Source organism: Aedes albopictus, chromosome 2 (genome assembly GCF_035046485.1).
Source record: "Aedes albopictus strain Foshan chromosome 2, AalbF5, whole genome shotgun sequence".
Classification (NCBI taxonomy): domain Eukaryota; kingdom Metazoa; phylum Arthropoda; class Insecta; order Diptera; family Culicidae; genus Aedes; species Aedes albopictus.
Genome location: NC_085137.1, coordinates 134,799,342 through 134,824,885, shown reverse-complemented (window position 1 = coordinate 134,824,885; position 25,544 = coordinate 134,799,342). Strand labels below are relative to the sequence as shown.

General features: G+C 37.8%; 1 protein-coding gene and 1 long non-coding RNA gene across 5 annotated transcripts in view; one reads left to right on the top strand and one right to left on the bottom strand.

Moving 5' to 3' along the window:
• Window positions 1–25,025, top strand: part of LOC109417649 (uncharacterized) — a 696,771-nt gene extending 671,746 nt beyond the window's left edge. For 3 of the 4 annotated variants that reach the window (XM_062850488.1, XM_062850487.1, XM_062850486.1), the window contains exon 5: window positions 24,675–25,025. In XM_062850488.1, coding sequence (XP_062706472.1) covers window positions 24,675–24,706 — 32 coding nt within the window. In that variant the 3' untranslated portion in view covers window positions 24,707–25,025. The remainder of the gene's footprint in view (window positions 1–24,674) is intronic. The other variant, XM_062850484.1, reaches the window with a different exon arrangement.
• On the bottom strand, window positions 3,060–12,722 carry LOC134287737 (uncharacterized). Its single transcript, XR_009997499.1, has 2 exons — window positions 8,931–12,722; window positions 3,060–4,781 (listed from the first exon to the last, which is right to left on the bottom strand). It is a non-coding gene; the product is annotated as an uncharacterized LOC134287737 (long non-coding RNA).
• Window positions 25,026–25,544: the final 519 nt, after the last annotated feature.

Below are 25,544 nucleotides of genomic sequence, written 5' to 3'. Positions count from 1 at the left end.
ATGACGGATGCTTGAGCCTTAAAACCGAGTAGCGAGTAGGCAGTGAATGGCAACTGCATTTTGTGCTTGTGGATTTTTTGGGGAAATGGACTAGTGCAGTGAGTGCAGTGCGTTAGTGTGACGGTGGGAACGAGATTTTCCTACTGCGAGCACAAATTCACCGGAAGAGAAAAAAAAACAACATCAAAAGGTGCCAAAATGTGAGAACGAAAGTTTATTTTTTGTGTTCCTACAACCTACCTATTGTTGCCAGATTTTCCTTGTGGACGAGTGAGTCGAAATATTTTTTGGATATTTTTTCCCACCGACATTGATTTCGCAACACCACGCTGGGAAGACACTGGCTGGTTGGGTTTTATTTTACTGTCTGTGGAGATTAGGAAGATTAAGCGAGAACAGCTAAATCGCATCATCACTTTCATCATCGTCATCACTAACAGTAGTGGTATTCAAATAAAAAACACAAATAGGTTGCTTTTACACGGGATGGTGGTCATTTGCATAGTTTTGCTAATTTTCGGTGATTAGCACCCAATTATACCATTTCTTGTTGAATACGTTTGATTGGGGTTTGCGGATTAGGTTTGTGGAGGAAAACGGTAAACAAATGGAATTTATCTTCGTTTAGTTTTTTTAGTTGGTGCGTCCGTCTATCTAATTACGGGATATCACTTAGTGCGAACTAGGAAACGTCTCTATAGATTACGTATTGCAAACTCTTGGAAATTCGTGTGTGATTCTAAATCATGTTCTTCCTGCCAAAATTTCGCACTTCGTTTTAAAGGAGGAATTCTTCCGGGTATTTATAAAAGGTTACGCTAAGTATTTTTTCCATCATTCCTTCTGAAGTTGTTCTCAAGAAATTTTTGCTGGCATTCCTACAGGACTTTTCCCCAGGAACTACTTTAGGGATGCACCCAGAAATATACATATGTAGGGATTTCTCCTATAATTTCTCCGTGGATTTATCCAAAAATTTATCAAATTATTTACCTATGGATTCTTTCAAGAATTCCACTTTGGATTTCTTTCGGAACGTGTGCTGGGATTTTTCCAGAAATTCTACCGTGGATTTATCCAGTGATTTCTCCGGGGATCTTTCTAGGAATTTTTCAATAGAAATCTTTATGGATACCTACAACTTTTTCTCCATGAATTTCTCAAATTATTTATCCACGAATTTCTCTGAGGATTTCTCTTTAGATGTCACTAGGGTTCCTCTTGAGATTCCTCCAGGATTTCGTCTTGGAATTTCTACTTCAATAACTTTTGATATTATGTATTTCAAGAATTTCCCTTTTGGTTTCTTCCTGATTCCACAGATTATGGTATTCCTCCAGAAATACCACAAGATTTTCCCCAGTACTTGTTTTCACGAACACTAACAACAATTTTATCTGAATTCCTAACAGTGATTTCTTCAGAGAATTACCTTCAATAATACTTCTAGGAATCACTCCAGGGATTTATCTAGAAATTTCTCTAGGGATTTCCTCAAGGATTGCAATACTGATTCCTATTGCAGAGGAGAAATTACTCAAGGAATTTATCTGGGAACTCCTTCAGAGGTTCCTACAGACATTACCTACGGAATTCCTTCATAATGTTTTGTAGATTTTCGCCCTGTAATTGTGCGGGTAATTTCTCCAGAAATATAGCCAACGATTTCTCCAGAAATTTCATCTGGAATTTTACCAAGGATTCCTGCATTCCAGTAAGGATGTCATGCCGAAAGAAAGAATTAAAGGTCTAATAGTTCCACAGAAAAATGAAAAAAAATGACACGTCTTCTACGGGAGCAATGAATATTCACTTTTAAAATCCTATTTTTTCTCTGCCCTTAACACCCATTCTAATTTTTGAACATAAGCACTAGGGTGTAGCAACATAGAAAAAGTGTAGAAAAGTTATCTTGCTCATCCCTAGAATGATAGATTAGGGCCTCAGAAACAAATATTTCATACACGATATAAAAAAATGTTACTCCCTTCAAGTTTGATAAAGTAAGAAATAAAACTCACCAATCTCGCTAAATCATAGTTCTGGGTCCCGCAAACAAAGCATGTAGAGAATTTTCGCCTTCAAAGTTGGTTTTATAAATTTGACAAAAGTTTAAATACCCTATTACACCCTATCTAAAAACAAGATTTTTTTTTTCATAATTTTCAAAAAATGCCCATTTAATAAAGATTTATAATTTTTTCCTGCGATTTACAATTCCCTTATTTTGAATCAAATTTTGTATAGATCATTTTTGCCGAAGAAAGAATTGGGCTGCCATTTGCATGAGTTGAAATACTTGCTGAAATAGTCAGTGCTGTCATTGTAGGTAGAATCAGAGCTAGTTACTCAAACTTTCCAAATTTCAGCGCCCCCTGGTACGCCTCCAAATAAGTGACTTCAATATTGCGCATGTTTGACATTTTCTCACTACCGCCAACTAGCGGTGGCCCGGCCAAACTCAGTACAATTAAAATATCAGAAAATCAAAGCTTGTTTTTCTCAGAGATGGCACCACCACATTTGAAGAAAAATCTATTTTTTTTGTATGGACAAAATGCTGACTTGCACTTGTTCCGCATCGCAGCAATTTGTTGCAAATTAAAAATCATTATACCTATGCCTTTCTTCTGGATTCATTACAGTAATTGAGAATGTATTACGCCACCATACAAATTTCAAGCTGTTTACTTCATTTTTTCTGACTGGCATTTTATTAAAAAAAAAAAAAGACGCGGACACCGTCTTCAGCCAGAGGCTACACAGACTGAATGAAACTTAACACTAGACAAGGGACACACGGAGCATGCATTAGTGGATACGGAGAAGAAACTACTCTCACGGATAGTTTCATCGCCCGGAGCGGGAATCGAACCCTCACCCCATAGCATGGTGCGATTAGACATTTGGTGACCTAACCACACGGCTACGAGGCTCCACAATCCACAAACACGTTTACCGCATTTATCAGAAAAGCACCTCTACCGGAACTTTAGCATAAACGCAGCTGCTTGCTTCCCATTGGGTGGTTGCGCTTACGTGATGTTTTGTTTTTAATGAAATTTGCTCTAAGTGTTGCGTCTGTTTCCCTCTGCCTTTAACTAAAATTTCTAAAGAAATTTCTGAAGTTCTGAAAAAGTCTCCGGAGATATTTTTGAAGGAATCCTTGAACGGAAATTTGAACGAAAATTTCTAAAAGAGCACCTGAAGAAAAAAAAAACTCCAGTATAATTCCTTTAGAAATCTCATTAAGAATTTTTGATTGAATCTCTAGAGGAATATCTGAAGAAACCCCAAGGAAATTTCTGAAAGAATCTAAAGAGGAATTTCTGGCGAAACAGGAAGAACCTCCTCAGGAAATCTTTTAGTGGAATTCGTAGAAACGCGAACTGAGACTTAAAAGAAATCCTGGAGAAATCCTTTAATAAAAATCTTGCAGGACGTGTTCCAGGAGCAACCCGTGGACGTATTTCTGAAGAAATTTCCGTAAAAATACATGAGAAAACGGATAGATAAGCTTCTGTAAAGATCCCAAGGAAAATGTCTTGACTCTTGAGATATATCTCAAATAATTCCTGTAAAAAATCTAGAAAATGTTCCTGAATAAATTCCTTAAAGTAGGAAGATTTTCTAAAGAAAACACTGGAGGACATGAGAAAAAAATTTAAAAATATCCCCGAAAAGATTTTCGAAGGCTATTTTAGACGAATTCCTCCTTTTAGAAGAATAACTGAAAAGTAAGTTCTTTGTCAAAGTTTCTGAAGGAATCCAATAAAATCCACCTATATTTTTATAGAAATTTCTTGAAAGGCTCTAAGGGGGATATCCAGAAGAAATCCTGAACAGATGTCTTCAACGGGTTCTTACCTTTAAGAATTTTTGGAGAAAATGACAGAGTTTGCTTGATAGGGTATGTGTGCCATCGGTAATCTCACGCTTCCATATTCATCCTATTCGAAAACAAGCGATTACGGCACCGATTGATTCCGTTCTTTTTGTTTTCATGCGTGCTCACTTCTAACAAAAAATACAAAAATAAGAAACAAAACAAACAACGCTTCAATCCCTTGTTTTTCGTGGGATGAAAATGGGAGCCACATGCTTAATAAGGGAACCAATACCCTAGATTTAAAAACAGACTCCCTGGAGTAATTTCTGATGGAAATTCATGAAGCACATTTGAGAGAAATTCATAGAAGATTACTTAAAGAAATCCTTGGTCAAATTTATGACGAAATCTCATGAAAAGTTTCTGAAGGGATCTCCAGGAAATTTTGTAAAAAAAATCTTAAGTAAGCTATGGAAGAATCTCTGAAGCAATCTGCGGAAGGTTTTCTAAAGAAATCATTTGAGGAAAGTCTGGAAGAATTTTGAACTTTTGATTTTCTGTAGGAATTTCTGAAAGCATTTCTGAAGGAGTTCGTGGATGTCCATGAAAGAATTTACGATGTCTGGAAAAATATATAAAGTCTTTTTTAAGGAAACCCATGGAAGTTTTTCTATGAAATTACTGGGAGAATTTTTTATAGGGTCCTCTAAGAGAAATCCTGAAAGAAACTTTGGAGAAAATTCTTTGGAGAAAATTCTTAAGAAAACTATGAATTTTCTAAAGGCATTCCTGGACGAATTCTTGAGGGACTTCCGAAATAAATCTCAGAAGGCATGCCTGGCAGAATTTCTTGAAAATTTCTCAGAAGGTTTCTTCCAAGAATTCTGAGAGAAATCTTGAAAAAATCTGTGGATCCCAAGAGCTGGTTACTTAGTGAGTAACTTGGCGAAACCTCGATGACATAGCACTCAGTGGTGAGCACTGCTCGAGGAAAGTTGATAGTTTTGTGGGCTCCGATATTTTAATTAATTTCTAGTGAAATTGTTTGCAGAATATTTAGGAAATGTGTTTCATTGGGTGATTAAAGTGATTTTTGTGTTATTGTGATATTCTGCTTGCTGAAGGAACGAGCGAGTGTTGAAGAAAAGTTAAAAAAATGCTGAGAATTTTGCATCGATTTCAACATGGCTACCGGAGAGCATAAGGAAGTATATTTTTCACTCTCATGTTGTGTTTGTGTGTTATCTTGAAAAAAAGCTATTATGTAGGTAGTAGTGTAATGTGAATGCGGTTTATTGTACGGCGGAGGAGCACGTTCACAGACTGTTGTTTGCCTCGCTCTGCTGAGTTGTACAGTCTACTGTTTTGACTGGGATGATGCAACGCGATGCTTCCACCCAGTCACACTGTAATAGAATTCCCTCATATTTGTGTAGGTACGGGTGGAGCAGCTTCGATGGTGTGCTGGATATTTTAGTCTTCTGGCGATGGCGCAATTGTGGGAGCGGAATTCACGGTTATATTTTCGCTGAACCAATCGTGATAATGCATGTATTCGTTAGGTGATAAAAGTTGTGGGTTTGCTCTCGTGCCGGCGATGTAGCGAGTGTGTGCGTTTGGCGCAGTGTAAGAGGATGTTCCGTTCGTGCACGGAAATGAGTGAATCGTACCTACACATAAGTGTGACTGCGGTGGAGTGTGAGAGGACTAGGGATGGTTGCTTTTTGACTATATTGTTTTTGGTGGACATTACACGAGCGTCAGTGCTTCATGCTGATGTTGGTGGAGTGTCCTACTAAACCTACTTGTGTGGTGTACGATTTTGAGTGCTGGCAACTCACTGACACTGTTGATATGATCGGACTAGGAGTATCTTAGCAGGGAAAGGTACACGAAAGGGATGAATATGGATATGGAGCAGGTGTGTTATCCTGAGTATGAGTAAATCGGTATGATCAGTGAGAGTTATTTACTTTACTTGCGACGAGGGTTCATTACTTTGCTATTCGAGCGATGCGTGCGCTGTTAGGGTGATTTGTTTCTGAAGATGTGTGACACTATAGTAAAAAGCATTCCTTGGTGCCCCGTTCGAGAGTTCGAAGTTACGATGCTGCCACCTAGAAAAAGTTTCCGTATGCGTGAAGCATCGTTTTGATGCAAGGCTGCTTTCCAAGTAGCTTATGGACCACCGAAAATCAGCAGACAGAACATCTTGACTTATGACCTGATCGCATTTTATATTGATGCATTTGTCTGTAGTTAAGTATTCAAATTTTCTTTTATGGTAGGTTAAATGTACCGTATGTTTTTCCCTTTTCAAGCTAAATATACCATTTATTTTCTCATTTTTAGTTAACTCTAGCTACGCGAAAAACATGGTACCGCCTATTTCCTTTAAAAAAAAATCACAGTTCTTTGGAGTGATCCCTCGCAAAATAGAATTTCAAACTATCCTGGTATTTATGCTTCCCTGGAAGTTTTCTCAAATTCTTTTTTTTTTTTCACATGAAAACTACAACATCGCAAAAGTTAAAAAAAATATGGAACCCATTGACTGGTTCTCAAGTCAAATCGATAAATGCAAGCACCGCCCCAGTGTAGGTATATTCCTTCATGATTCTGAATATAAATAATTATTTATACTACAATTTATTCTATTATCATTTTGATCTTTTTATATAACATGAATGGGTGACAAGAACATCAATATTGACTACTACCGTCGATGGGGGTGACAATGGGTCTGGGGGGTGAGATTGGGTCAAAATGGAGAAACATAAAAATGGCAATAGATCATCAACTATCGGTAATTTATATTGAAAACTTTATATTATTTCAAAGAGAAGATGTTTTTACACGTCATGATGCAGAATAAGATGTTTAGCAATAATCGTTTTTTGTTAAATTTGTGGCAAAACTTATATGATGAAATTACTAGTAAATCACTCGTAATGTTTCACACAAATACCCAAGCATAAATTTTCTTATAATTTGTTAGATGTATGTATTACCTGCTTGATGCAACGAAAAAAAGCGGGTTTTAAGTGCACTTTTAATTAAAAAATTCAATATTTTCGACCCTATGTCTTAATATTAAGAATGGGGGTGAGATTGGGTCAAGCAAGTTATCGAGTGCACATAACCTCGTCATGGTTACATTGTATTTTAAGTAGGTTTACTAGATATGATCAATAAAATTAACTTGTATTCTTAGATAGGCGACTTCGAATACTTTGACCCAATCTCACCCCCTCTTAGGGGTGAGATTGAGTCAATTTTCAATCATTTGTAGTTTGGTAGACAATTCATATAATGTGATACTTTCTTGCTAAACTATCACTTCCATATAGAAGAATATACATTTGTTAATTAACAAATTTGTTAATTAACAAACAATTTGTGAGTATCCTTTTTTGACCCATTCTCACCCCCAACGACGGTACTACAATGCTTTTAGTTTGATCGAAATAATGTTAATCATCATCAAATAATATTTCTTCCATCTTATTTCATATCACGATATTATATTTTATTGTACTACATTATTACTTACTACATTATATATTGCATTATAGATTATATTTTATCCATCGCGTTGTCATTTTATTATTATAGTAAGGTTCTACTTATCATCTAGGTTGCAAAATGAGTCGTTAGCGAGTAATATGCATTCAAATTATCTACAAATCGATACGTTATTCAATTTCACTACATTATATCATTATTGATTATACAATATTCTATCGATTGTTCCACATTTTAAGACATAAAATCATAAAACATAAAATCACAGATAAACAGACGTCTCACTCTACCTACTTCCATTATTTGCCTTTTTAACGGACTATTCAAATATTCTGTAGTTCGCAAATCTCTCGCGCATGGCGCTTGCATAGTTTTTCTCCTGTTTGACGTTTACTCATTACTGTCATCTTCTCAGTAGGTTTGCGAAACACAGCGTAATTACCATTGTACGATTATGCTTTTGTGACGATGATTTTAATCGCACTTTGTTCCAAGTGATACGTCTGTTTGTCTGTGATAAAACTGTGGAATTAGGAGTGTTTATCAAGAGTTACATCTGGACGATGGAGTGGATTGCCTGCCAGAGTGAGGAGACAACATCAATCCTTGTAAATAAATTTTTGTTTCTTCCACACCTGCGATGGATTAGACGCGCTATAATTACAAAACAGATTTTTTACTAGCCCTGTTGGATCATACATCTGGAAGGATATTCACTTAATTCTACAGACCTACGGACCGGCTACCCTCCGTTTTGGACGTTCACTCAGCGATAGGTTGACTTAAGGAGGCTAATATTATGGTGTATGTGTTATTATCTTTTATGGTATTATACTGCATCTCTTTTAATAATGCTCAATTATTGATTATATATCAGCTAAAGCGCAAACATTTCACTACTACTATAATAATTTTCTACCCTACCATATATGCATAGGTCGTGAAAGGACTCGATAGAGAATGATACTTATTCAAATTATCTTCAGTTTACCCTATCACATCTCACTACATGAAATATCATTACATTATTTATATCATTACATTACATTATTCAATCATCAATATTATAATCAATATAATACCATATTTAAATATTCTATTTTATCATAATAAATTAAATTATTGACTATATGACTATGCGGGGTTGGGAGGGTGCATCAGGGCATCATTGAAGTTGTAACTGTACGACGGAGTGGATTGCCAGCCGGCGTGAGGTGAGAAGTAACTATAACATCCTTGTAGATGGGTTCTTCTATCCCAACAGTTGCAATGGATTTGACGCGCCCTTCTTGAAACAAACCATCTCGTAGAAAGCCTAACAAGTAATGTGAATTTCATAATTCACTCTGTTGGATCATACTGTTGGAAGGAGATTCTCCTAAACCCGCAGATTTCGCGTAAGTGACTCTACTTACGGGTCTGCCACACCCCCTTTTGGCCCTTCATACAGCGGTATGTTGAATTCAGAGTGGTAATGAAATTAAATCTTTACTGTTAAGTGGAACTGCATGCAGAGCAAGACTCAAGCTAGGATGGTGGCTACCTACATACATACATACATACAACTTGGCGAAACCTCGATGACACCACTGATAATAGTGATTGTACAATAGGCCTGTCCACCTTTTCAAAAATGTTCTCTGATTCTCAAGTCCACTTCCATATTTTGATTGCCATCCTAAAAGAAGTAACTGGTCAAAATTTCAGCCAAATCCATTGAAATTTAGAGGTGCATCAAATCAATTTTGCGTTTTTCGCCAAAGTATTCTGAACAAATCTGGTGAGATGCGCATTGGTACCCAAACAACAAAACTGTATTTTTGGCAGAAACTTAGAAGTTTCAGCAGAACTTGAGTTATTTCTAAAGGTTTTGCTTTTTTTTTTCGAAGTACTTAGTATTTGTGCCTTATATAAAGGTAGGTTTAAGGACAAACGTCCTGAAATCCCGTTTCAAGAGTGCATTAGAACTTCAGCAAGCTTCAAACAACAGTACATTTTATTATTCTGTTCTTGCTCACTTGTAATAAGCTTAAAATCAGGTGCGCTGGTTTTATTTACGAAGAGATTTGTGCTTTCAAAATCGTGAGTAGGTGCCAAAGTCGGCCTTTGTGGCGGCCATTTTGGGATTTGAACAAGTCTGTCCTTAAGGCTTCATTAGCAAACCATTATTTTGACAAATTTCAAGTGTTAGGTTTTTAATTTTTTTTTATCCTTAATATAGTTTTGTATGCAGTTATCTTAGTTTTTGGTTCCTAAACATTAGAAATTGCTTTCAAAACATTTTCCCAATTTCCAAATGTGCGAGTAATTAGGAGTACATAAAGATTCGACTCAATAGAAGTGATACACACACATTTGATTGCGTGCACAAAAATAGCTGATTTTTATTGGGTAGTAAATTATGTGTAGCTAATACCATATACATTTCATCAAAATCGGTTAGGTGTTGGCGGAGATATCTTCGAAACAAGAAACTACCACTTTTTTACCTAAAGCTTTAGAGCTAAAAATACTGAACCAAAGTGTGCATGTACAGATAAGTCAAAATATCATGCAATTTGAGCTACACGTTGAAAAGTTATGGCCATATGTCATATGCCATATCTTCACCAATTTGCGTCCGATTTCAAAACCCTAGATCTCATTCGGGAGATATTAAGTCAAAGTAACTTTGAACATGATTTGGGTAAAACTTTTACAAATTTTTTTGTATGTAAACTTAACCCAAAGCTGCCAAATTAAAAAAAAAATATATAAACGCTCTCATCTTAAAGTTTGGTTGACCCAATTTCTAGCGACACAGCCGTAAGTTTATATTTATTTTTCAGAAAATTTGGCAACTGTAGCATAAGCTTAGAAACAAACATTTTCGAAAAGTTTTCAATCAGATCATGTTCAAAGTTTCTTTGACTTAATATTTTTGAATGAGATGCAGGGGTTTGAAATTGGAAGCAAATTGGCGGAGATATGGGCCTAAAAAATGACATGTTTTTGAAGGGGTGACCCCAAACTTTTGATCGGGAGTGTATGTGTTTGCATTCTATGACAGATACGTATTTTGACCTCATCGTCTTCAGTGTCTCGTATTTGACTCCGACTGTTTATTGTTGTCGCCACCAAAGTTTGACACTCGCCCTCCAAAATGAAGAGTTTAGCAATGATGGTCAGTATGTTAGACTTTAGCTTCATACAAATTTTAGTGGATGCAGTTCTTCTCGTTTGATGTTTCAATGTCAAACACAGGTATTTCGATTGACATTGTCGATTCGAACCGTTATTTCAATGCCACCCAGGCGGTAATTGCTCACTCACGACCCTTTAATTGGTTATTCTGTTCAATTTGCCCATTTGTCAGCTTTTCGAGCGGTTCAATTATGCCAATTATACGCTCTATTATTAATACCCATTAAATCTTCGTTTTTTTGGTTGATCCGGTGCACAGTTTTCCGCCCCGATCAATCGTGGTCAATGTTGGCCACTGGCAGCCAAACGCCATAGGCACAGTGCGCGGAGCCGAGCATAACCTCCGCTTCCTTTTCACCCGTCGTCGTCCCCAGTTGTTCTGCCCATGATTCATCTGATTTTAATCGAATCAGTTGCCTTGAATTCGGCACACTCTCACTTCGATCCACTACTGCGTCGCCGTGGACCACCGTCTAATGATCACCATCATCACCAGCATCATCGTGGCAAAACTTGTTGATCGATTTCGGTGGGCAAAGTCAGTAACCAACCACTCGATCATTTCGTTGAGTGTGATCGATCGACTGATGGTGATGGTTCCTGGCTGCCGCCAGGCGCCACCACCAGCTCCGACTATATCGAGGAAAGGTTGGCTGGTCTTCATCACAAGATTGACGGTCAATTTCTCGGAAAAAGTATCATTAGCTCTCTTGAACCTTTCAAGTCATCGAGCCGACTTGGCGATTGGCTGGAATGTGTTATTCCATTAGTTTGAATTATGGTAATGAATCCGATCAAATTCGTAGATTTCACGGAAATGCGATCAAGTTTCGTTACATCACTAATTTTCATCCATCTGGGACGATCGCTGTAGTGCTGGATCCCCTCAAAGACTAAATGAAAGGTTCAGGCCCCGAGTTTGCCACTCGAGTCGAAAGGCACAGTCAAGTTCATGAACTTTGGGTCGTGGAATAAATCACCGGGTGTCGCGCGGCTGAGATGAACTTGCACCCGGTTGCAACACAAGGCTCAAGTTTCATCCCGGCGGCCCGGTTGGTGGATTGGATCGCGTCGAGTGTTGTTTAGTGTCGACTTTTCCGTTCTACTAAATTTGGATTTGGCGTCATATGGGTAGATGTACCTACCAAACACATGAGAGTGTGATGATGATTCATTTGCATGGCTTTTGAATTGGATCGAGATGGGTGGGATGTGGCCCATGAACGCGGGCCTGGTGTAGATGTTTTATTTTTAATTACCAGGAAGAGACAAGGGTTGGGACAACTTTGGCCTTCGGCTGTTGATGTCAGTAGGCAAGGGAAGAGAGATTGTGCTTACATTAAGATACTCTGTTGTTTCTTGTTTGAAATGCAATCCCTAGATGACAAACAGCTAACTATCGAAAACAGTGTTTGCTAAAATCTACAATACATTACAAGGATCTCCTGTAGACCAAATGATGCTTCAAATCGTTAATGCATATATTGGCTTATCTTTTTGTTTATATCCCTTTCGGATCGGAGCAGTGTGAGAAAGTGAAATTTCCATAAGAATTGATAACCTTTGCCTCTCCGGAACTCTTAGAATTTTTATCAAAACAACACTTATTCTTCTTGTAGAACAAAATTCAAGCACTCAAAGCTTAGTGGTTTATCTGTGTTCCAAGCAGAAGAGACGATCGCTGCTGTTGGAACTGCCTTCAGTTGCTGGCATGATTATTTTCTGACTTGATGGTCAGCGTTTATCATTTGACCCTCACTATACTACACAGTGAGTTACATTTCTTCGTAACCCTACAAATTTGTATCTGCAATACCATTGATTGCTCTATTGCTCGTTTCCGTTGTCTGTTCCAAAATTAGAAATCCAATTTCCTCTGGCAAAAGGTACGAAACTCTTTATTAAAACAAAACATCTTTTAGCACCCGCGCTGATCATAAGCAAGTTCGAACCAACTGCTACCCGTACGCCAATTAAAATTCACGCACTTATTGACCATTAATTTCTCCATCAGTAACTCCGCCTTAAAATCGGCATATATTAGACGCCGCCACTCATTCGGGCTCCTATAGGGTAAAAGGGTATAATGCGCCCCACCGGGGCAAAACGCCCCTCTTCGTTTTCTAGCGATTCAAGCGCTTTTTGCATGCGTGATCGATTAGCAATCTCAAATATTGAATATTTATTGCCATCAAGCTGGTCCGTTGGTGGATTGGTACAGAAAGGCAATAAAAATATCAAAAAGTCTGAAATCGAAGCTTTTGGCGTAATATTTTACCTCTTGTGAGCTGACTTTATTGTAAACGAAGCTAGTTCTGTTCGCTTGTGTTACTTTGCAACTTTTATGCAGTTGAACACTTGTTGAAAGACCCTCCTAGGATAAGCATGTGGTGGAATTATCCCCTGGGACAGTTTTATCACGGGGCTGGACGTTTTTCTTTTGATGGGGCGTATTGCCCCGTTTGTTTTGAAAAGGCAAATTTTGGAACATTTTCGAAAAACGTTTCAAAGCTTCCATAGCCACCTCTCCAAAGGCAAAGTTCGCATGTAACACTTCACTAACTTTAGTAACAACGATTTGCAGTGAACAATAGATGGAAAAAGGCGCCAGTTTCAGATATATTGCCATTTCTGCTTAGGGGGGGCATATTATACCTGTTTACCCTACGTTCGTACGTACATTCGCACAGCTCTAATACGCCATCAGCCCTCCCCCAACGCAACGAATGACCTCGAATAGGTTTTTGTTTTGCTCCGAGGTCCGGTGTGTGTTCGCTGAAATTTTACAACATTAGCCCATTCTGAACGATGAAGTGCGGACAGATGACCCTGGTCCATGACAGTGCGTTGTGTATATTCTCCATTGGATTTCCATGGAAGCGCACGTCCTCGATCGGTTGTGGTCATCGTCAGCTTCACGTTTTCAACTTAGCTGCTCGGAGTATACCACCTTCGCTGGAAACATTTCTCGAGCACCATATGGGTGTAACTCGAGTGATCGAATTTTTGATACGGATTTTAATTAGGGGTATTAGGGGCATAATGGACACCCTAAGCAAATGAGTATGTTAGGCCTGTGTAACAGAGAAAAACTTAACATATAATGAGTAGGCTTACAACATTAACTTGTTTCCTACGTATTTCAATCATTTACAGCTGGTAGAATGTCATTATTGTGAAGAAATAATGAATTGTAAACCGTGTGTTTTTTGGGGCTGGTAGGAAAGGTATGGGGCGAAATGGACACCCATCGGGGCATAATGGACACCCCTGCATATTTTATGCTGTATCTTTGATAATATCGACCAGTTAAGTAATTTGCCTACGGAGATCAATACCACAGATATAATACTCCATCTTAGACGAGTTTACATAACATCAAAGTTAATTAAATAAATTTTAGGCCATAATAATCGGATTGATTTTTCCAAACTCTGTAAAACGCCTAACAGTATGCTACGCGCGTACATCCATTCATAATTACTAGTGTTCATATCGCCCCGAATCGACTACAACATTGAAATTGCTATTTTGAGTAAGTTCTGATCAAAAAATATAATACTTCATCCATTGCTATATCTGCGTATACATGTAGATAAGCTAACAATTCACATGTTTTTATGGTGGACACACTCAAACACTCGTAATGCCTTATTTGCTGCTGCTTCGAAATTATAAGAAATCCACCAAATGAAAAACATTCTTCAATTTCAAGGATATTTCAGTTATTTTGAAGGAATATAAATGGTACTTTTGAAAAATAGAACAATGACTTTTTCCTTTACACTTATGCATTAAAAGTTTTACATAAAAGTCATCGGTTTCGGCAAAAACAGGGGTGTCCATTTCGCCCCGGGTGTCCATTATGCCCCTAATCCCCCTATTTGTTATTATTTTTTTTTTTTCAAAATAGAGTATTTCCTGCTCAACGCACGTATCGCGCAGACGTAGACAATAGTTATTTATGTGACGAGTTGCAAAAAGTTGATTTTTTCAGCACGAGTCGTACGTTATTCACGAGTCGTTATTCAACGAGGCTTGCCGAGTTGGATAAATACGAAGAGTGCTGAAAAAATCGAGTTTTGCAACGAGTTCCATACAAAATTTTATGCAATGATTTTTTTTCATAATGCAACCCATTTGAGTTGTATAATGTTCATAATGCAACTCAAATGAGTTGCATTATGAACATTATACAACTATTTTTCATTATGCTACTCATTTCAATCGCATAATCAACCAGTTCGAAAAAATTGGTCATTATGATACCAAAATGGGTTATATAAAATATAAATGATGATACTTAATTGCATAAAAACTTTTTCAATTCAAATAGAATTTCCCTCATGTATTGACTTCTATGTATTTGAAAATGTTTTTCTTGTTATTTGTTTTGCAATATTCTTCAACTATCTTTTGAAAAGGGCATATGTAAAAATCATAATTATCTTCTTCAAATAATAATTACTCGAAAACGGTTTGTTGGATTGGAATGATGTCTTCGAAGATGTTTGAGAATATTACAAAAAAAAATACACTGAGAGTAATATTTATCGTGGATTTAGGTTAGATATCATGTAATTTCAATTTTTCGTTTTTTTTTTTATTTTTCTGTAGTATGCTGACTTTTAGCCTCAAAATTTGTCAAATAGCTCAGAATGGTCAAGTTCTTTAAAATTCTATTTATTCTCGAATTTTTATTTTTCACTGATTTATAAAACGGATAAAAAAGAACATTTTTTTAATTTTTTTATTCTAAACATATAGGGTATTGGTTCCCTTCTTAAGCATGTGGCTCCCATTTTCATCCTACGAAAAACAAAGGATTGAAGCGCTGTTTGTTTTGTTTCTCATTTTTGTATTTTTTGTTAGAAGTGAGCACCCATGAAAACAAAAAGAACGGAATCAATCGGTGACGTAATCGCTTGTTTTCGAATAGGATACCCTATTCTACGTACAAGTTTCAATGAAAAAAAACTATGCATATTTTTTTTACATCCAACCATACTTATGTTACATACAATGAATTCCAAAATATAAAAAAAAGTAAAAAATTTGGACCTTGTTAAATGCTATTCTAGACGGTCTGAAAATTCACATACGGTTTTTTACCGATTTTGGCAACACGAGATGAATTTTATGTTACCAAATCTTGTCTAAATCGGTAAAAAAATGTGATTTATTTTCAGCTTCATGCGTTATTTTGACTTATATTATAAAATGGAATATTCACAGGTTATAAAACGCTCCCCTTGGGTCATAAACTACGTGATGATTTGTAAAATTGTCGTTTTTGGAAAATTTAATGCATTTTTATTTTTTTTAAGTGGGTCTAAAATATATATTTAAGACCTTTTTGGTCAAAAATTTGTGTTGCAAAAGCGGTCAGAAACTGTATCTGAGAAATAATTGTTTCTTTTCTGATAAAAACTGTAGAACAATAAAAATAAATCACGACTAAAATTTCACAAGGTCCCATAGAATTTTCTTATTTTTTTATTTTTATTTTTTCAATTCGGTGTAACTTATGTATGGTTAGATGTAGGAAAACATATGCATAGTATTTTTCAGTACAACCTGTACGCAGAATCTTTTTTTTTTGTTAAAAAAAACAAAAAATGTTTTCTTTTGGTTGTTTTGAAAATTGTTAAAAAATAAAAATTCTAGAAAAAAAAACAGTTAGAAGCATTTTACCATCCTGGGCTATTTGGCATAACTTGAGGCATTCTTCAGAAAAATAATTTTTAAAAAATCGAAGGGTACAAGGGTTATTGTAAAAACGAAAAACTTTGTCGATCTAGAAAAAAAAAATCAGAAGCTACCTTGATGCTTCCTCCACATGTGTATGAAAACCGATTTTGAAAATATTGCTTCGTTATTAAATTTAAATCAAAAACCAAAAAAATACTGGAAATGCATCCAGTTTTGCCTTAACCATTTGGAGCCGGATGGGTCATATATGACCCCAACATAGAAACGGCTGTATAAATTCACCCATTCGATAAAACAGAATACTATCTTCGGCAAATTGAGTCCTCCATTAGGGAAAAATGGGAATATTTGTATTTGGGACTTCATCGATAACCTAGTAAATCCTGAACACCATGAAATTTGGAAAAACGAAATATTTGACATACCAGTTGTTCTGAATGCTGAACTTGGATGTGGCTTCGTTTATATGTGTTCATTTAGCCTTCGTCAAGAATATCAATCAAGGTGTTTTATATTCTGGGATGTTCTAGGTGTTTCAAATTGTCCTATAGTGAAGTCCTTCAAATCTACAAAAAACATTTAAGGCTTTTTACGGCATCATCAGCATCGGCAGCCATGTTGGATATGCGACTCGAAATTTCAAATAATTCAAATAATTTCAGATAATTCTCTGCCACCAAAACGAATATTCGTATGAAAAAGTATCATCCTATATGTTCACTCACAGTTATTACGATGATAGTTTTTATGCTGGATTGCTGCAAAATTGACAGTTTTTTATCACTTCAAAATCGCGAGGCAAATAATCATTGAAAAGCAAAAAGTCAATGATTCGTTCGAAAGCTTAGTGATGCATCATGACACCTTAATACATGAAATTCACCACAAATAATAGCATTGCATAACCTACTGGGATCCATGAAGCTCTTGACATCTACAATGTCATTTAGAGACACTATAGGGATATTCCAGGTCAGCCAAACTACCTTGGATTTCAGGACTTCAGGTCTACACTCGTAACAGTATCCATATCTGTTATACTGAGTAACGCTGCTTAAACAACCGCAGTTACTGGAGCAATCTGAAGTCTACTAGCTCATTATAAGCCTTTGAAACATTCAGGTTCGTCAAAACTGTTCTATAATGAAGTCTTCGATCCCAGGTCCTCGGCGTAATAGTCAAGTATTCTAACCATCACACCAGGTCCACTCCACTATAATGAAGTCCTTCAAATCTACAAAAATAAACTTCATGTCTTTTCGCCATAAATAATAGCATAGCATAATCTGCTGAGATTCGTGAAGCTCTTGAAATCTCAAATGTCATTTAGAGACACTATGGGAATGTTCCAGGTCAGCTTTATCTGATATACTGAGTCATCGCAATGATTGGACCAACCTGAAGTCTACTGTATATTATTATGAACCTTTGGGACATTTAGGGTCGTCCAAACTGTCCTGATGTTTAGCTCATGATAGTAACAGTAGTTATTCTCACAATGAACTTTAAACTGTAATCTGTAATCCCCCTGGCATATCATGAGTCATTTCAAGATAGTTTTGAGATATTCCAGGTCAATAACACTACTCCGGAGACCATAGCTTCAGGTCTACACTTGTAATGATAGCTTTTGCCACTACGTTAAGTAGTGATACATAATCCACTGTACTTACCAAAGTAGTTAGAGGAACAATACGCGTTATTATATATTTTTGGGATATTATGGGCTTCCTTACTGTTACGAAGCTTAGTTGATAAAAACAACCACTGTAACTTTCAGAAGACTTACTGGATATGATTGTTTACAAATGATTGTTTAATGAAAGAAGTCACCGTTACACCCGTAGACTTTAGGATCTAAAGAACAGTTTGGATGACCTAGCATATCCCGACTGATCTGATATTACGTATATTCACCGCAGTATACCGCGTATACGTATACGCAATTATGCGAATCCATGACACTTTTTGAGTTTGCTCGTACGCTCATGCGAACTAGTTAAGTTTACGTAATGTATCATCAGTTCTTGATTGAAGAATTCTCCAAGAAGTCGCTTAATGTAGAACCTGTAGAACAATTTTCAAAGGATCCAGATTTAAATTATTTGAAAAATCACCCATGGAATCCAATTTAAACTCTTGGTTTAATTTCTGTAGGAATCATAGAAGAGTCTTTTGGTGGTATACCTGATGCAACTGTTTAAAAGCATGGTAAATACCTGGAGAAACTTCACGAGGGTACTTCTTGGAGAATTCTGAAAGAACTTTTGATTATGGAATCAAGGTCGAACTTTTGAGGAAAAGATCTCTTTATGTATCCCTGAATGAATTCCAGAAAGATTCCTCTGAATTTCTAAAAAAATGTTACCTTTGGATTAATCTTTACAGAACTTCATTCAGGAGCACCTGATAAAACTGTCAGAAAATCTTGAAGAACTCCTGAAGCAGTTGCTTGGAAAAACTTCAAAAAAGTCTTCTAAAAAAGTGTTATTCTCAGAGGAACTTCTACACTAGAGCCTCCATTTAGGTAACGAGTGAGGGTTTTAGAGGCGTTTCAAGCATTTCAGGGTGTTTTATGAAGTTTCATAGGGCATTTAAAGGGCTTATCAGGCCCTCAGGTGAGTTTCACGGGCAGTTTAGGGGGGTTCATTCCGCAATAGATCAAATATTGGTCGCAGTGGTTATGTACCGAAGAGAGAAAAAAGGGAGGTTCCAGAGGCATTTCAGGGCATTTCAGGTTGATTGGGTTTTTGGTAAGGCTTTACAGCACGGGTTCCCAACCGGTGGTCCGTGGCCCCCTGGGGGCCGTGAAGCCAGTCCAGGGGGACCCCGAAATTTCCAAAATAATTTTTAAATGTTTATTTTATGTTGTGCAAATTATACCAATTTTTAATTTTGCATACCGCCACCCTTAAAAACCACAATCTGAGGAAGAAATTTTCAGTTTAAAACGCCTTTAGAGGAAAAAAAAATCGTCTGCGCTGCTATTTCACAGCTACGACACAAATTGAATGTACATGACATCATTGTTTACGAAATGTGGGTGTCCAATAAAAAAAACGTATCATTGATCGTCGAAAATCCCTCCCACAGTAAATTTCTGGTTACGTCACTGTACACGGTTTCGTTAAAATTTAAATTCATATTTTGTTTTTCTAAAAATTTGCATTGGGTCGCAAGTGTTTTGATAACTCTTAAAGGGGGTTGCCACTTCAGAAAGGTTGAGAACCCCTGCTTTACAGACTCTCGGATGAGTTTCAAGGGAATTTAAGAGGGGTTTCGAACGCGTTTCTGGGTGTTTCAGCAGATAGTTTTTTTTTTGACTTCGCGGGATCTTAGATGAGTTTCACGGGGTTTTAAACGTGTTTCAGAAAATTTCAGGGCGTTTGCAGACTCTCAGGTGAGCTTCCCGGGAGTTTTTTTTAGGAATTGCTGAGGAGTTTCAATGCGCTTCAGGGCGTTTCAGGAAGTTTCAGGGCCTAACAGGTTCTCAGATGAGTTTCACGGTGATTTGCGGAGATTTCAAATGAATTTTTAGACCTTTCAATGCATTTCAGGGAGCTGTAAGGCATTTCAGGAAGGTTAAGAGGACTCCACAGGCTCCCAGATAGGTTTCGCAGGGATTTCAGGGGGTTTCAGAGGCATTTCAAGGTAATTCAGAAGGCTTCTGAGGCGTTTCAAGGGCTCCACAGACTCTCAGGTGAATTTAACGGCGGTTTCAGAGGCGGTTAAATGGGCTTTCACGGCGTTTCAGGTGATTTTAGAGTCTCCAGGCTTTAGAAGGGATTCTTAAGGACTTTCGAGAAGTTTCACAGGGGTGGGGGTGGTTTTGGGCGGTTTCAGCAGGGCTTCAAGATGTTTTAGACTGATATTATGGTTGTAGAATCGATGCATCATCATTTGACGCTAACTTAATTGTAATTACTTCATTGCTCGGAGTTAGCTGGCCAACTATCAATATTTGAACTTTTGGACAAGTGGAGCGCACCTGGTGTAGCACGTGACTATCACAATGAAAACTTGTGATCGATTCCCACTTCCGATAAACACACACAAAATGTGAGTTTCGGAAGAAAAGTAAAGTCGTTCGTCCCCAGATAAGCTAGCCCAGGATAAACAATCTCACTAATTAAAAATAAAAATAAAACTTTTAGACAAGATCTAAGATTAGTGAGCTTTTTTGCGATTTTTTCTTTCATTCCTGGTAGAAATCTGGGCGAAGTCCTGCTTTAATTCTTGGTAAGTGTTGAACGGTTAGTACTGAAATGGCTATTTCAGGGTTTCAGGTGATATCAGAAATAAATTCCCTGGGACGTCCCTGAAACTTCTTGAAACGCTCCAGATACCCCTAGATGTACCCCTAGGACCCCCTTAACACCCCATGGGCCCCTAAAGCCTCATGAAAACCCTTAAATGCTTCTGAGATCCCCTCAAGCACCTTGGAACGATTTCTAAGCCACTGGAACACTCCTGGAAACCCCTGGAACGCCTATGAAACCTTTTCAAACCCCCTAAATCGCTACTGCATAGACATCATTGAAGTTATTGTAACTTTGATATTCGTGGTCGCTTTGTCAGTAAAGCTATTTCGTAACAACAATTTTGTAAAATTAATCATAAGAATTGTGCAGTTTACATCTGTGGTATACGACTTAGATGAGGAATCGCAACAAGCTTTGCGTGCGAGCGGCTGCGTGATGTTTTTGATTTAGCCGAACAAATCGTGGCATTGCAGATTACACCATCCGGTGAAGTTTTTACTAAAAAGTGAACAGCTTTCAAAAGAAGCGTTATATTAGAATATTCGACGATCCTGCTAATCATACGGCCGGGACTACTCCATCCGGTTAGGTTTCTGCGCGTGAAAGATCAATTCTTCCCCGTAGTTTCATTCTCGCGTTTCGGCTTAATACCATTAACGGGTCAGTAATCGCAGCGCTGGGTCAATTTTGCTGTCCACGCCGTCCCACTACGTAAATTCATACCATTAATAAATCGTATGGGAATGGGACTATGATTCCGATAGTTCTCAAGCTATTGTATTTTGGTGCAGGAGAAAGTAGAGTAATGGCTGACTATGAGTAACTTGGTGAGATCTTTCCTATCAAAATTCATCATATTATTTACACTATCAATCAATAATTATTATATTATCGTTGATGCCCGAGCAGAGGGAAAAAGCTCAATAATAGCATATTTTGATACGGAGATCAAAAATTGATATTTGTTTGTTTGAGATAAGAGGTAAAAGTACTGAAAATAATATCTCAATCTTACTCCTGGAATATCTTCATCATAGCACATTTAGCTCTTAGTAAGATCTAACCAATAGCAGTGAGCTATTTGATTGATCTTCAAATATCAAATATTGGTTAAATGGTTCAAGAACATTTTTTTGCTATTATTTTCAGAACTTTTACCTCTTATCTCAAACAAACCAATATCACATTTTGATCGTCAGTACTTGACCTCTGCATGGGTAATTAATATCAACAATCAATATCAATATCAAATCAACCAGACATTTACAGTTAGACGAAATAGAAGACCAAAAACGAACAACTAGTGTAAGTAATCCAGACCAAACTTTGTATCCTGTCGTCGAATTAGTACATGTTGTTGAATTTGAGTACCCCTGAACATGACACAAAATGAAGGAGCTCTAGCTGATGACTTTCCCTCACTTTTTATAAATTTACTACAGTAGGGTAAGTGTTTCAATTATGGTTATAGTAACAGTTAGTCGCCATAGTTTATTTTCACACTTTAACGATGTAAATCAACAAGAAAGAAATTGTGAACAACAGACCACATTCACAATAGATGGTTGCACTCTTTTTAACTCCACATTTTGCTCTAATTATGGTAGAAATAAAAAAAATTCCTTATAGTTTCGGATTCCTTGTCCCATTTTTTGCAATAGTGTACCAGTTATGGCTAATCCCATAAGGAATGCTTGTAAATAGTGCGAAAAGGACGAAGTTAAGAAAAATGTAATTATAACTGGTACAGGGTTTCTATCATTGGCACACGCTTTAATAAATACTAATAGTTATTTATGTAACGAGTTGCAAAAAGTTGATTTTTTCAACACGAGTCGTACGGATAAATACGAAGAGCGCTGAAAAAATCGAGTTTTACTACGAGTTCCATACAAAATTTTATGCAATGATTTTTTTCATAGAGTTGCATAATGTTCATAATGCAACTCATTTGAGTTGCAATTGTTTTTCATTATGCAACTTATTTCTGTTGCATAATGAACTAGTTCGGAAAAAATGGTCATTATGATACCAAAATAAGTTATATAAAATGGAAATTATAATACAGAATTGCATAAAAGTAGTTTTGGCTCCGTTTCTATATTTTTCCTGTAAAGTATGAAAACTAAGCTATATTTTAACATATTGATGACATTCGTTGGATTTCTCGTTATTTTTGTACAAATAGTTTTCCTTAGGTAGTGTCATAATTGGTACAGGCACCCTAGTAGTCTCTCGCATTCTATTATATCAAACCACCCTTGATCTTCATATTCACGAAGTTCAGGAAGAGTATGCCACTGCTACACAACTGCAATTCCAACTATATCACCATCAACTCACACGCAAACGACCCATGGTCATTAGCAAACTGTGTAAACAAATCGTATGTTGTAATCTTTGGTGATGCACATTCTTCACGCAAACTTATGCCGACTGTCGAACTGCCAAGTAACGATCGTCCGAACGGCACCCAGCAAAACGATCACCGCTTCTTGTTCGGCTGCCTCGGTTGAGCGATTCCACGAGCCGCATGCACCAAGCAATTTCGCGTTTGGTCAGAAGAAAACTGTTGTTGCATGCCAGCCCAATTTATCAATTTCCCAAAGGTATAGGTACGCTGTGACTGAGCTGAGACTGATGGTTGATCGATGGACAGTGCTGGCTGCGCCGCCGGTTCGCTTTGGTGAATGCGATCAACCAAGCGCGAAAAGCGGTTCCAAGAAGTCGTGCAACTACTTGGAGTTGGAGCTCGAGTCGTTGAGCTTCACGGGTTCAGCTAATTGGAAATTAATATATGCGGCGCGAGCGCAACTCTACCTGCGAGTTGGTTTCCGTGTGTTGATTTTGCCGAGTTTCACTCCAAGAGACGCGAGATTGAGTGCATTTTGTGTCGTTGTGGTAGAAAGTAATATAAGCCGTATCTATTTAGCGGACGAATTTCCGGTGCCCAGGGCTGAACGTTTTCCCGGTCCCGGCAGTGTGGTGAGAAAGATACGCCGAGAGATACATTGATCAATAAGAAATGGATCGTTCGCAACACAACACCGAAGCTAATCGGTTTCCGATTTTGACGCCGTTTAATGGAACCGGTCGAAATAAACGCGTCGAAACAGATCTGTTTGGATGATTATGATTGACGGATGGAAAGAAGATTTTCTGCCGAGCAAGCGGTTCCGATTGAGAGGAAATATCGATTTCGAGGCAAAATGAAGTATTTTGGCGAATCGAGGCTATAAGGTTATGGTGTAACTGTGTTGTGTAGATTTCTTGGTTTGGTTATATCTGTCTAATAGTTGCCCAAAATTACGGTAGTTGTAAATGTAATCAAAAATGTAAATAAAATCAATCGTTTTTCATTGATCAATAGTAGGGTGTCGTTATCCCAGAGAATTTTGCAGTTTTAACGCTACAAACTAAAACAATATTTACGAAACTGTATTTATTGTAGTGTCATTACTTCGTCATATGCGCTAATTCCCGTCACATCAGAGGGAAAATAACCAATACAGATACTCCGACTTACCTTTGCCAATGACTCCCTAGATGGAAGCAAAAAGATGGAGACTATCGATAACCAACCTCTTTAGCACTGGAAATTAAACTAAATTTACGTTTATATTTCATTCCACTTACGAGTTGACAATTTTTCTCGTTTTGCGTATGGCGAAGGAAACCACACCAAAGCAGCAGCTAGACGAAATGCTTATGACACTTTGTTTATGTTAAGGAAAATTTTATCACTCCTAGTATCGGCTCGTATCGACTGTGTCCACCCCGTCTTTACTATAAACAGAAGTTGCAAAATCATGTTCAAGACCGAAGTTAATCGATGTTGTTGAGTTTGTTTGCACTGAAAGCAACATCAAAGCAAACAAACCCATATTCATAAACAGCAGTCAAGGATCCATCACCTCGAAGCGGAACAACCTGCGCAGTGCTCACCAACAGCAAGCAATTTCGCCAATCCGAAGTAAATTTCCTCGCTCGCAAAGTCATCGTCGTCGTCGCGAAAACCGCGAAGGTTACTGACATTTTGATTGCTTTTCTATTGCTTTCAAGTACCTCCCCCCAGCCCGAGTCAGACAAACACTGCTCGAGCAGCCGAGGCGATTGAACAATTTTCACTAACAACGCTACTTTTCTGCTTTGTTTCTTTCCAGGTAAGCATCGAGCATGGCCACCGCGCATATGAGTGTGATTTTACAGACTCAAGACTCTCACTCGATTACGGAACAGGCGGCGCCGTAAGTCACCTGGTAAATCTCTCGCATGATGCAAATTTAAACAGGGTTTCAATTTCGCGCTAGCAGCAGTCAGCCAGCACCCAAAAGTATAGCATAATCGCCGCCTCGTGTGCCGTAATAATGCACATGTTTGGTGGTGCGCGCCGCGGCGGAGACACAATACACATTTTGTCATCGGGCTCAAAGTACCTTCCATTAGCCGGTGATTTGTGCGTTCCGCTTCAGAGCGGGACGAGGTTCAGTGGCGTCATTATAAGGAAAAGTTGGATGAAATCTGAAATGGATTTCTAATCGATTTAAAACTATATTACTATTGTTACCTTACCTTACCGGTCAGACTAAGGCCTGAGTCTAAATTCTACTCGGTCCATGGCAGAGTGTCTCCAGTTCCGCACTCTGCGTAGGGTCCACAGATCGTCCTCGACTTGATCGACCCATCTAGCTCGCTGCGCACCACGTCTTCTTATACCGGTCGGATGACTCTCGAAAATCATTTTAGTCGGGTTGCTATCCGACATCCTGATGACGTGACCCGCCCACCGTAGCCTCCCGATTTTCGCGGTATGGACGATGGTTGGTTCTCTCAGCAGCTGATGCAGCTCGTGGTTCATTCGCCTTCTCCAAGCCCCGTCTCCAGTTAGCCTAGTGGTTAAGGCTATGTATCGCCAATCCGGAGACGGCGGGTTCGATTCCCGTTCCGGTCGGGAAAAATTTCTCGACTCCCTGGGCATAGTATATCATTGTTCTTGCCACACAATATACTAATTCATGCAATGGCTGGCAAAG